The sequence below is a fragment of the Leopardus geoffroyi genome, chromosome A2 (assembly GCF_018350155.1).
Source record: "Leopardus geoffroyi isolate Oge1 chromosome A2, O.geoffroyi_Oge1_pat1.0, whole genome shotgun sequence".
NCBI classification, from domain to species: domain Eukaryota; kingdom Metazoa; phylum Chordata; class Mammalia; order Carnivora; family Felidae; genus Leopardus; species Leopardus geoffroyi.
The window spans coordinates 11,993,663-12,006,552 of NC_059331.1; the positions used below are offsets into that span (position 1 = coordinate 11,993,663).

General features: G+C 55.4%; 1 protein-coding gene across 4 annotated transcripts; it reads left to right on the forward strand.

Annotated features, from left to right (window-relative positions):
• Positions 1 to 25: 25 nt before the first annotated feature.
• HSH2D (hematopoietic SH2 domain containing) lies at positions 26 to 11,849 on the forward strand. 4 transcript variants are annotated; one of them, XM_045492381.1, is made up of 7 exons: positions 26 to 2,816; positions 3,444 to 3,557; positions 5,481 to 5,626; positions 7,051 to 7,140; positions 8,157 to 8,322; positions 8,811 to 8,891; positions 11,151 to 11,849. In XM_045492381.1, exons 3-7 carry the CDS (start codon positions 5,502 to 5,504, stop codon positions 11,715 to 11,717), a joined length of 1,029 nt encoding a protein of 342 aa, XP_045348337.1. In that variant the 5' UTR covers positions 26 to 2,816; positions 3,444 to 3,557; positions 5,481 to 5,501; the 3' UTR covers positions 11,718 to 11,849. The 4 variants fall into 4 exon arrangements, with proteins under 4 accessions (XP_045348337.1, XP_045348334.1, XP_045348335.1 ...); XM_045492378.1 differs by having other exon boundaries at positions 2,484 to 2,816; positions 8,757 to 8,891; XM_045492379.1 differs by lacking the exon at positions 26 to 2,816 and adding an exon at positions 2,859 to 3,263 and having other exon boundaries at positions 8,757 to 8,891.
• Positions 11,850 to 12,890: the final 1,041 nt, after the last annotated feature.

Below are 12,890 nucleotides of genomic sequence, written 5' to 3' on the forward strand. Positions count from 1 at the left end.
TTTTATGTCCACACGTTCCCCGCAGGTACGCAGCTGTGGCCAGGTGTTGGGTCCGGGGTCCTCAGGATGCCCGTTAATTTAAAAGACAGGCCTGGGGGCGCCTGGATGGCTCATCCGGCAAACCGCCCAACCCTTTATTTCGGCTCAGGTCGTCATCTCGCGGTTTGTGAGGTCAAGCCCCAGATCAGGCTCTGCACTGATGGCACGGAGCCTGCTTGGGATTCTCACTCTCCCTCTCTCTCTGGATGGCGCGTCTCAGCCTGGGATAGACACATGTCACTGAGGGATCGGCTGCTGTCAGCATCGTGCTCATCATCGTTATTATTAGCATCGCTATTTGTTTTGCTCCCCAAGAGCAGAACCCACTTCTGTTTTTCGCATCTCGTCTCTTAACGGGCACAAGTCACGTAAATAGCTCACGGCTCTGAGCTGTATTTGCCCCATGATGCTCCATGTCTGCACCTGTGCCCCCCCCCGCCCCCCCCCGCCGAGTCAGGCTGGGGTCCCGGAACCTCCGTCCTGCCTTAGACCCGGCCTTTTGCTGAGAGAGGAGCTTTGATGCAGTGGCAAACAGGGAGAGATGACTCCTCGACTTTTTTCTTTTTTTTTTTAATAACGGCTTTATTGAGATCTAATCCACCCACCGAACCGTCCACCCACCGAAGTGCAATTAAGTGGCTTTCAGTGTATTCACAGCGATGTGCCGCCATCCCTGCGTCCATTTTAACACATTCTCCTCACTCGGTCCCCATGAGCTGTCACTCCCCAGACCCCCTCCTCCAGCCTTCTGGCAACCATTAGTCTTTCTGTCTCTGGATTTGCCTGTTCTGGACACTCCATATAAACGGGATCGCACGCGATGTGGCCTTTTGTGTCTGGCTTCTTTCACTCAGCATAGTTTTCTAGATCCATCATGTAGCACATGTGAAGACTGCTTTGCACGGCCGAATAATAATCCGTTGAAAGGATGGACCACGGTGTTTTAATCTAGTCATCCGTCGATGGGACATCCGGTTATGTCTGCTCTTTGGACACCTCAACTGTTGTCTGTTCCGCGGGCGTGCCCGGTTTCTTCCTGCCACAGGGCCTTTGCCCTTGCTGTTCCCACTTGTGCAAGCCTGGCCTGCATGTGGACTCGCGCGACAACCGTCTCCCCGTGGACTGTGGGCTCCAGCAGGGGCAGGGACAGTGCCTGTCTTGTCTTCTCCATCGTTAGCATCTAGCATGGTGCCCACAGTTGGGGCTCAGCCAATGTTTGTGGAGAGAATGAATTAACAAATAGAATGAAAGCATTGTGGGACGAATAGAACGGTTGAAAACACAGAAAGCTCAGCGTTGGCAGAGCCTGGCTGTCCCACCCCCCGCATGTCCCCAGGGCTGAGAAGGCACTGTGGTCCCTACCCAGAGAGCCACCCCACATGGGGCCATGGAAGTCCTCCTCACCAGCTGGGGCCGCGAGTGAAAAGCCCAGAATGTGGCACAAGAGAGGAAGGGGCCTTGGAGTCCCAGCCCCATATCTCGTGGCTGGCTGGTCCTTTCCTGGAAGTCCCTCTAGGGGCCACCTGCCCGTTCACGGTTTTGAGGACTGTGGTCACCAAGGGCTGGGGGTTGATTCCGTTGTGACATGCTCAGGGGAGGCCTTTACTGTGTGTAAGACCACACGCCCCGAGCAGGTCAAGGTAATCAGAATGGAACCTTCTGTGGTGGGGCCTCAGCTGGCCAGGCTAGAAGTGGCCTGAGACACCCTGCGTTTCTGGAGACTGACCTTCGTGCAAATGAGACCCCCATGGCCAGGCTTTTTAAAGTAACAGCGCCTCTAGGACAGGCGCGTGCCCCCTCCCCCCACCCCTGGGGCACGAGGCGGGGAGGCCACTGACCCTGGACCAGGGCGATGGGCCCGAGGAGAGGCCCCCAGCTCAGCCCCTTTCTGCCTGAAAGAGAAGGAAGTGGTTTTGCCCATGTGCCGGGGAAGGAGCTGTAGCACACATCCGGGGCTGCCTGACCCGTTCGGCGCTATTTCCTCCACGCAGGGCCCACATTGTGTGTAGGGCTCCCCAGACCGTTGCGGTGTTTTAAAATCAGAAGGGAAAAAAAAAAAAAATGAATACAATAATAGTGAGCGTATAATAACGAATCCAGCCTGGACCCTCTGGGTCTCAGTGCCAACGCGGCCATAAAATACCATTTTAGAGACGGTGCTTTGTTTCATTACAGAGGACGGCACAATGTGGCCCCAGCCTGTCCAGGCCTGACGCTGCCTCAGAGCCTCCTCCTAGAGCCCTCTCTGTTTGCACCCCTCAATCAAGTGAACTCCTCTCTGTCCCTAAGTGCCACTTCCACCCGATCACCGAAGCCCCCTCTGAGGTTCTCGCAACTCCCGTTCCCCCTTCCGGCAGGCTGTCTGCTCTGAGACATTAGCAGTTAATTTCTTATTCTTCATTGCTCGCTAGATTCTGGAAGCCAGGAGGGTGGGTGCAATGGAAGCCAGGAGGGTGGGGCTTGCACCTCTTGAGATCACCTCTCTGTTCCCCGAGGATCTGGCACACAGTAGGTGCTCAATAAAGGCTGGTCACGGTCTTCACAGAGCAGGGGCCTCCCTCCACCTGCAGCTCAGCAGTTCTGTGGACTGCGGACAGCACTGGCGACCAGGTTTGTCCTGGTCCCGCCCCTGGGGCTCACCTGCTTAAGGAAACAGGAACAGCCTGGGGGCAGCAGCCCCACCCCCGCTGACGTGCAGACCCTGAACCGAAACCGAGGTTCCTGCAGGCTCCCTGCACAGCGAGAGTGAGAGCCTCGGCTGCCCAGGGGTCTCCCAGGTACGTGCCCTGGTGGGGATCCCTCAGCCGGCCACGTGCTCACTTCTGTGCCTGCCCCCTGCCGGGCGAGCCCGGGACCCCAAGAGCCTCAGCCCCATCCCAGACCTCTAGAAGACAGAGCATGGGGCCCAGGTGGGGCCAGAAGGAGGGACAGGGCTGGCAGAGACCAGAAAAGCGGGAGGAATTTTCACTTTCCTTTGAACAATGGAGCTGGAAAAAGGGCTTTCCTGGCAGGGGAACAGCATGGGTGAAGGCGTGGAGGGGAAGAGAGCTTGGTCAGTTTTGAGTAGAGCGAGGATGTCCTTAGGGCTGTAATACGGGGCCAAGGAGATAGGGGAGCCCCAATGCCAGGGTCAGGAGCTTGAAACTTAGTGCAGATTCGTTCAGCCCTAGACAGTTATTCCTCAGCAAACACCCTGCCCCCTCGCTGTCCCTGCCCAGCGCCAGGTAGTGCTGGGGACCCAGAAAAATCTGAAAGAAGCTAGCCCTGGGCCCCGTCCCTAGAGGCCCTTAATAGGGGGGAGACAGAGCCAGACACAATGCTGTGTGCAAGTCTCAGCCTTGGGGGCGCTCACCTAGGCCTCCTGAGCTAACCACACATTTCTCCCCTTGCCAAACCAATTACAGCTGGATGGACCCCTGTGGTCATGACCACAAGCTGCACATCAGCAAGAACCCTCTGGAAACTCTGAAGAAAGAAAATCTATTGCTTGCCAGCCCCGGAGCGTACAAGATAAGCAGGTGAGTAGCCAGTAGACAGAAAGCCAGCACACATGTGCCCGGAGCTCTGCTTGTATTGGGGGCGAGGGTGGGGGCCGAGGGTTTCTGGGGCTCACCCCCTATTGGTGAATTTAAAACATAAGAGAATTTAAAGCGTGGGAAGAGAGAGAGAGAGAGAGAGAGAGAGAGAAAGAAAGAAAAAGAAAGAAAGAAAGAAAGAAAGAAAGAAAGAAAGAAAGAAAGAAAGAAAGAAAGAAAAGAAGGGAAAATAAAAAGCGACCCAATGACCAGTTACCTAAATCAACCAGGATCTTTAAAATAAAGGAGCCTGGTGGTGGGGACGTGGTGGGGGAAGGGGAGACGGGGAGCATCCTGGCTCTTTATCTAGTTCTGTGGCTGGCAATGTGTTTATCCCAGATAGACTTCATCCAGTTAAAGCCGATGACTTAGCAGTCAAAGCTTAAGTCAGGCACTTGCGGTAGAGAAGGAAAAGCCAACTGTCAAGGCTTCCACTGAACACAGACACTTGAGCTCCAGGAGGCAAAGCTTAGGTAGGAGCAGAGGAGAAAGTGGGAGAGAGAGAAGGGCGCCAGGGCTTTGACTAAGAGAAGAGACAGGAAAGCTGCCTGGGGGAGGGGATATTTTTGCTGGGTCTTAAAGGATGTGTAGGAGTTCTCCCAGGTAGAAAAAAGAACAAACCTATGTACACAACCCCATGCTAGCCATTACTGGATTCCTGAATATTTATTATATACATCCAGTGCTTAGTTCTGTACCACCTGTACTTTCCCAGCTAAATATCATGTCCCCAAGCTACAGATGAAAATAAAGGCACAGAGGTGTTAAGTGACTTACCCAAGGTCACACAGCAGCTAAGTTGGGGAGCTGGGGCTTGAGCCCAGGCTCTCTGGCTCTGATTCCAGGTTCTTAATTGCTTTGTCACCCTGCTTTATTAAATGCTTTCTTCTTCTGGTTTTTTTTTTTTTTAATGTTTATTTATTTTTGACAGAGAGAAACAGAGCACAGCAGGGGAGGGGCAAAGAGAGAGGGAGACAAAGAACCCAAAGCAGGCTCCAGGCTCTGAGCCATCAGCACAGAGCCTGATGCGGGGCTCCAATCCATGAACCATGAGCCGAAGTCCAGACACTTAACCGACTGAGCCACCCAGGCACCCCTATTAAATGTTTTCTTAATAGTTCTCTTTAATTTTACTTGTCCCAGAATTCTTTGGGCCTCCCCTTGGAGGGCAGTCTCAGCATCTATCTTCAGGTGGAAGAAAGTCAATATTGACAGAGTTAGTCAGTATGTCCCCACCCTCTGGAAATAGTAACAACGACCTTCTGAAATATTAAAACATTAGATAGGGCCAGGGTGGAGGGGTGGGCCAAGTTAGGGACACGGTTAAGGGTGAGCATGAAGGGTCATGAGCAGACCACCCAGGAGGGCTTGACCCTATTGCTGGTTTTGCATTGATTTGATACTCTTTTGTAAATCGGTACTATTATTTTTCTCCTTGTCATTGGCTCACAAAGTCCGGTGTTACCTTGAGCTTAAAACTGTTAAGAACTCGGGGTGCCTGAGTGGCTCAGTCAGTTGAGCATCCAACTTCAGCTCGGGTCATGATCTCACAGTCTGTGGGTTCGAGCCCCATGTCGGGCTCTGTGCTGACAGCTCGGAGCCTGGAGCCTGCTTCGGATTCTGTGTCTCCCTCTCTGTCTGCCCCTCCCCTGCTCATGCTCTGTCTCTCTCTCTGTCTCTGTCAAAAATAAATAAACTTAAAAAAAAAATAAAAAAAGGAAGAAAGAAAGAAACACAAGCCAGTGTCAAGCCCCTTGCCCTGGCCAGCTAGAGGACTTGTCAAAGGAGGAGGCACCAAGAACTGTAATAGAGCAAAGTATGGGGGGTGGACCAGGCGTGACTCTGTCTTCTCTCTCCTGCTGCCAGGTAACTGCTCCCCAGGAAGCCATGAACGAAGCCGGAAAGCTGCCCCCGCCATTGCCCCCGCGACTGGACTGGTTCGTGCAGACGCAGGTGGGCCAGCTGGCCCAAGGAGGGGTCCCTGCATGGTTCCACGGTGCCATCTCGAGAGAGTGAGGACACATCCGTACCTTCTACCCTGTCCTTCACCCTCTTTCCTTGCCTGGGCGGGTTTTCTGCAGGATTCTGGGCTCAGCTCAGCTCCGGGTGTTAAGAGAGTAAAAAAAGAGCCCTCAGGCCCTTGACGCTTGAACCCTGCCTCTTCTGTGGACTCACTGGGTGACCAGGGCAAGTTACTTCCCATCTCTGGACCTCAGCTTTCTCTCCACAAGCACCCACCACCCCAGCACTGCCAGGCACCCCTCCCCCAAGGCCAGGCATCACCAAGCAACGCTGGCAGGATGCAGCCTCAGAATCCTTCTTCACACAGGGCCCCCAAACAGCTGCTCTCTCTCGATGCATCAGGGACATGAGCAGCATGTCCACACCGGACAGAGTTCTGGACTTTCCACACTGGGCTGCGTTCTGAGGCCATGAACAAACTCACCTCATTAGTCACCCACTTGGTTCCAAATGAACGGAGAAAAGACCGCGTACGGCCTCCCTTGGCGTGCGGGAAATTGAGAGAACGTTGTGAAAGCCACCGAGAGGACGAAGCAGGCATTGTCTCTGAGGTCTGGGGTGTGCCCGTAGGGATACAATGTGAGCCACACGTTGTAATTTTAAAGCTTTTAGTAGCTAGAGCAAACGAAGTAAAAAGAAACAGGTGGCATTCGTTTTGATCCTATCTTTTATTCCACCCAGTATCATTTCAATAGAGGTACTCAGAACTCATTGATAATTTAGTAAGCACTCCTTTATCTTGTACTAAAGTGCTCAAAATCTGGTGTCGTAGGCTGAACGGACATCTTGATTCGGACCAGCCACATTTCAAGTGCTCAGTAGCTACCCGTCGTCAGGATTAGCTCGGGTTCATAGGCTCCCCAGCTTGTCCCGTAGAAGGCCACCTTCCTGTCTGCGATCCCCAGATAATAGGAGTAATAATCATAGCATTCGGTGAGCAGTTCTCACGCTCGTGTTCCACGCATTGGATCTGCTCTCCCGTCAGTCCTGGGAGTGAGGGTTTTACTTTCCCCTTGAGGAAGCTGAAGGTCAGAAAGGGACTGATGTCAGGTGCCACACGGCTGACGAGCAGCAGAGCTGGGGTCTGAATTCCAACGCGTCGGAGAACAGGCATTGTCACCTACGACACCTTGATCCACCCAAAGATGCCTTCGTCGGGGTATTTTAGGCATTGGGAAGGCAGGCAGGGGCTGTGGGGGATGGGAGCAAGTCTGTCCTGGGGTCAAGGTCATCAGAGGCCTCCCGCCACAGCTGGGAACACCCCTGCCCCTGAATGTCCCAAGGTCTGAAACAGCTGAGAAGAAAACACGAGTTTAGGTTTGTTCAGTGCCGGGATGACAGGTGCGCCAGGAGTCTGGCCGGTACGCGGGACAGCTGGGTCACAGTCGTCTCCCTCCCATGTGTGTTCTTCCAGGGATGCCGAGAGTTTGCTGGAGTCACAGCCGCTGGGATCTTTTCTCATCAGGGTCAGTCACAGCCACGTGGGCTACACGCTGTCCTACAAGTAAGGCCTGGGCAAGGGACGAGGGAGGGGGCAGGAGGGCTCCCGGGCTTCCTCGGAGGGGGAAGCTTCATGCCACGACATCTCAGAGAGCAACTGGTGAAAAGTTCTGGCCAGCTCTGGCTGCAGTGAGCAGCTGCAGGTCTGGCTGTAACCAGCATCTGGGGGCTCGGTGGTAACTGAGCCTGTGTGTCTGAAAACAGGGGCTGCTGGGAGCCCAAGAGTGGCTACTGCCCTCGCCTAACCAGCCCCCCCCCCCCACCCCCATCTACCTGACAACTCTCTGACTCCACCCAGAGGGACGTGTTAGGGAAACTCAGGGCAGTCCAGCTCCTTAAGGCCTCAAAAGCTGATCTGGCATCTCAGAAGATTCAGCCACACAGACTCCTTTTCAAAAGGATTCTAGGCCAGAGGAATAAAAAATCCAATGGCCCCACTACAGAGTGGCCCACAGGGAGAAAAGCTTAGGGCCCGAGTCACACAGTCAAAGGCTTGGCTGTGTGACCTAGGACGAGTTACTCAACCTATCTGTGCCTCCCTCAAAGTCCTCATCTCTAATATAGGAATGCTAAAATCAATTCAGAGTCTCAATGCGAAAATTAAATATGATGTAGTAAGCACATAGTGGGCCGTTAATAAGTGCATCCATTCATTAACAGAGCATTTATCAAGCATCTGCTGTGTGCCAGGCATACAGCCTTAGCCTGGGGCCTGACTCAAATTTTCATTATTATCATTTCCGTTGATCATGTGACCCTAGCCAGGCACCAAGCTAAGCTTTTGTCTGCAGTAGCTTATGCCGCTTTTGTAAGAACCCCTGAGGTTAGCCTTGGTAGCCCCCGGTTATAGATGGGGAAACTGAGGCATGGTGCGGTTAGTCACTTACCGAGTGTCACATGGCTAAAAAGCACAGAAGGCTAATGGGAGCCTGAACAGTTGGTGCTGGTGGCTCGAGGGCTGGGAGACGGGGACGGAATGAGGAGGAACGGAATTTTCCAGCCCCAGCAGTGTCTCCGCAGAGCCCAAAGCTGCTGCCGCCACTTCATGGTGAAGCTGTTGGACGATGGGAGCTTCATGATCCCTGGGGAGGAGAGGGTCCATGCCTCGCTGCACGCCCTGGTCACCTTCCACCAGCAGCGGCCTATGCAGCCACACGGGGACCTGCTGACACAGCCCTGTGGGCAGGTGAGGGTTGCGACCCCCGTGGGTCATAGCCGCCCCCGCCCCCTGCTGGGGCCAACCCCCCAGATTCATTCCCACTCATCCCATCCAGCCTCTTGTGTTTCTGTCACTCTCGTGGTCCCTGTCCTCCCACGGCCCCACCCCTCCTGCCTTGTACCCTGCCCGCACCCCCCCAGCTCCCCAAGCTAATTTTTCCAAGGGCTCATGTGCGGGTGGTGAGGGGTATAACCTTGGCCGATCTATAGGAAAAGACTATTTCCCTATAAGGCTTATGGCGGGGGTAGAGGGGTCTAGCCCTCAAAAGCCAGCGTGGGAGGGGCATGCTTCCTGACCAGGGCTGTGGGCAAGGCAGCTCCTGAGCCCACCACCCCCAGTTTGTCCGGGACCACCGCGTCCCCCTCCTTGGGGCGGAGCTGCAAGTCCCCTCTGCCCCGCAGAAGGATCCAGCGAACGTGGATTATGAGGATCTCTTCCTTTACTCCAATGCATTGACTGAGGAAGTCACCAGCCCCACCCATGGCCCCAGCAAACATCAGAACCCTTCCTCCTGTTCCACGGTTGCACCTGAGGAGGTATGTGACAGAAAGCTGGCATCTCCCACACGGGAGGGGCAGGAGCGGCGGTGGCCAACAGCTACCAGAGGAGACTTTCTAGGGCGACAATTAGATCCTATAGCTCCAACTAAAGAAGCTTCGGTGATTTTGCAGGACCCTGCAACTAAAATCCCGGCCCAGTTCCAGCCCCTCTGCTATCCCTTCTGCTGTTCAGACACATCAAGCTAACCTCGGGGCCTTTGCATGTGCTGGTCCCACCCCAAGACCTTTGCACATGTTGGTGGCACCCACCTCAGGGCCTTTGCACATGCTGTGTGCGCTCTGCCCCCAGATTTCCTATGCCCGGCTTCTTTCTTCAATTCCTCAAGTGTCTCCCTCCCCAGCTCCAGGCTGAAAGTAATCCTCTCTGCATTCGCCATCCCATCACCCTGTTTACACACTGCGGAGCACTCCTCACGATATACAACGTCTTGTTTATTTGTTGGCTTTCGTGTTTCCTGTCTGCCTTCCCTATCAGACTGTGAGCTCTGAGAGACCTGGGAATCTGTCTGGCTGGCTTATCCACCCTGTCTCGTGCATATGCCTAAGTGCTCCACTAATGAATCTGTGGAGTAGGTGAATGAATAAATGAACGAATCCCATCTCCTCAGGGCTGATTGGACCCTCAGGAGCCCCTAACCCCCACACAACAGGGAAGTTCCAGCAGCAGTGGAAATCAAACAGGCCAGTGCGATGAACATCAGCGGGTGTGGGACTAAAGCATGAAGGGAGCAGTCAGGGAAGACCTCCCAGAGGAGATGGCATAGGGCTGGGACATGCAGGATAAGGAGGAGTCAGCCACACACAGAGATGCAGGGAGGGTGTTTCAGGCAGGGAAGAGAGCACATGCAAAGGTCCTGAGGCTCTGTATGTTTGGAAAACAAAAGAACAACAAAAGCCAGTGTGCAGATGGAGTGCGGTGAGTGCAGAGGAGGTCACCGGGAAGTAAGGGGCCAGAATCAGGAGGAGACAATCACGCAGGACCTCGGGGCCAGGGTGAGGACATGGGGTTCTTCTATTCCAGGTGTGCAGGGGGACCCGCCATGGGAGAGCCTGTGGCTGCCAGCTGCAGAAGGGGGTGCCTGGGGGCAATGATAGAGGTGGCAGGAAGGAGGCAGGGACTGTCCAGGTGGGAGGGACCGGAAAAAGATCTCTAGGGGTGGAACAAGAAGATATTTGGGACATTTTGGAAGGGAGCTTGCCGATGGCTTGGAGGGGGAGGGGGACGGGGAGGAGAAGCTGGACGTTGTCATGGTTTGAGTCCCTGGGCCCTCCATTGTTTGGGAGGTGATCCCAGGAAGTACCACGGGGGGAGCCGATGAAGGGCGTCTTAGCGAACAGGTTCCCCTGTAGGCAGCCAGGGCTCAGTCTCCCGGGGAAGTCTGGGACCCTGCGTGGAACTGGGCACTTCAGTTATCCCACCCTAGGGGTGAGGAGCTGGGGTATTGATCCTCCAGCTTCCAGTAGCCACTGGTCAAGCGCTGTTCCTGGGAGAGTTTAATTCTCTGGCACTTGTGGCCTGCCGGTGTGGCCAAGGAATGACCCCAAGCAGAGTCCCCACTGCTGGCATTTGGGAGCAGAGCTGGGGGCGCCTGCGTGCCCAGGGCAGAGGGATACGGATGCGGCATTGTCAGCCATCTGCCACAAACGTCACCTGGTTTTGGCCTGAACAGCCGGGTAGATCAGGGGTCAACAAACTAGGGCCCGAGGACCACATCTGGCCAGTTTCCGTATGGCCCCGTGTCCCGGTGGCCCACGAGCTGAGCGTGGCTTTCATGTTTTCGAAGAGTGTTAAAACAATTAAAACTAAAAGTAATATCTCATGCGATACTATTTCGTGAAAGTCGGACGAAAGCCAAATTTCCACGTCCATATGGTTTTCCTGGAGCGCGGGCACACGTTCTGGTCGACGTGCTATCCCTGGCCGCTTTGCTCCGTGACAGCAGAGCTGGGGAATGAGACAGAGGCCGTATGACCAATGAACCTGAAAACGTTTGCCCTCTGGCCCCTTGTGACAAAAGTTTGCCAATCCCTGGACGGGGGGGGGGGGGGGGGGGGGGGGGATAGTGAAGCTGGTTATGGGGATGGGAGGGATGGAGCGTGGGGTCAGGCTTGGGTTCACCTGGGGTCCTTCTCAGCCCCAAGATGCCTGAGTGGGACCCGTGTCCCAACCTCCAGGGCAGATTCAGAGGTTTGGCGGGTGGGATGGCCCCAGGTCTCACCTGCGCTTGGTTTCAGACCTCAGGAAGGCCCGTCCTGCTCCATCGGCCAAAGGGAAGGAGGCCATCGGCAAAGACAAGCAGAGACCCCAAGGAGGAGGCCACTGCCTCCTGCGCCCCGAAAGCCCCCCTTGAGGAGGCCTGCCAGAAACTCTGGAGAAACTTCAGGATGCTCCCCGAGACGGGCAAGAGGGTCCAGCAGCAGCTGAAACCCCACTCGGCACCTGTGAACTTGTCATCGCTCTGGAATGCTGGGCCACTGGCACTGGCACGCAGCTCAGGGGCCAGGCCAGGTGACACACAGTGGGAAGACGACGTGTCCACAGCCCGCTTTGCGGCCACGTCCCTCACAAGTCCCGCACAGTCCCAGGATCTGAGAGACGGAGGTGACCCCTCCGGGAAGGCCTCAAGATTGGCCAGCGGGAGCAAGGTGATCCCGAGGGTCAGGAGTTGGCACCGAGTGGTAATGAGGGCCCTGTCCTCAAAAGCATCCAAACCGGAGACAGAAGGGTTGGCAGAAGCCCAGAGGGACTGGCTCCCTGAAGAGTACCTCACGCCGCCACCCTTTGCCCCTGGGTACTGTTAGAGCTTTGCCCTGGCTCTGGGACCCTTGCTGCGGGGGCTGCTCACACCGGACCCCTGGTCGTCTGCCCACCAGCCCGCAGGAACCTGAAAAATGTAATAAAGACATTGCTTGGGTCCGGCCCTGCCGTTGCCAGTGGGGTGACCTGGTTACTCGAATAGTAATTATCAGTTACAGCCGGGGGCACAGTAGGTGCCAAGTTCATGATTTCTTTTATACCCCTAAGCAGACCCAGCAGGTAGGCTCAAGCTGCACACTTTAAAGAGGAGACTAAGGGTCCGAGAGGAGGAGAGGCGCGGCCAAGGTCACCAGCTACAGGGTGTCAGCGCCTGGATTGGAAACCTGGTCAGGTGGCGCCCTTTCCCCACGTCCCCTGCACGTGGCTCAATTCCAAGTACGTCCTCGCCTGTAAATGGAGCTGCTCACTCCTTCCTCCTGGGGTTCCCTGCCGATGAAGGAGGTGAGACTTGCAGAGGGCTTGGCCCACAGTGCAGACATCGACCTCAGCTCTAGGGGAAGCTTACGAGCCTCTTTCCTTTAAAGGAGGAGAGGAAGCCCGGGGTTGTGGCTGGTGGCGAGCTCTGGAGGAAGTCCCAGGTCACAGGGCTGTGTGACCTCTGGCAAGTCACTAGACCTCTCTGGGCCTGCGGGCTCATCTGGAAAATGGGGAGAGGCGCAAGCAGTCCCTCGTTCTCAGGGTGAAGCAGCAGGATGCACAAGAAAGCTGAGACTTCGGCTCACGGAAGGTGCTTAGTAGGTGGAGGTTGGAGAGTGGGAGTGGGGTCTGGAAATGATGCATGCAGGAATGAGCACTCTTGGGACTGACTGGGGCTATCGATGGGGCCCCAGGGCGACCACAAGTGGAGTGAGTATGGGGCTTCTCAAATCTGCAAAGCGTAGATGTCTGGGATCTGGGCACAGGTGGGCCTGGGTTCAAGGCTGCCTTTGCAGACAACTTGAGGTGTGGCCTTGGGCAGATCACTCTGTTCCCTGAATGAAGGGTGACTGCTTCTCGGTCAGCCCCGCTGGGATGTCATAGGCAGCCAGTGCAATGGCAGAGAGACAGGTGCCTCGTAAACTGTAAAGTACGGTGCCAGCCTCAGTGAATGACATTGCTGCCCTCCCCCCCCCCCCCCCCCCGCCCCGAGGCCTCCTCTGGCAGTTCTAATCGGCAAG

What these genes read in the sequence shown, in the direction of transcription:
- HSH2D (XM_045492378.1), top strand. Translation starts at nt 5,502, where the DNA reads ATGAACGAAGCCGGAAAGCTGCCCCCGCCATTGCCCCCGCGACTGGAC. An exon ending in GGCTACACGCTGTCCTACAA is followed by an intron (nt 7,141 to 8,156) that starts GTAAGGCCTGGG and finishes GTGTCTCCGCAG; the next exon opens with AGCCCAAAGCTGCTGCCGCC. An exon ending in CCACGGTTGCACCTGAGGAG is followed by an intron (nt 8,892 to 11,150) that starts GTATGTGACAGA and finishes GCTTGGTTTCAG; the next exon opens with ACCTCAGGAAGGCCCGTCCT.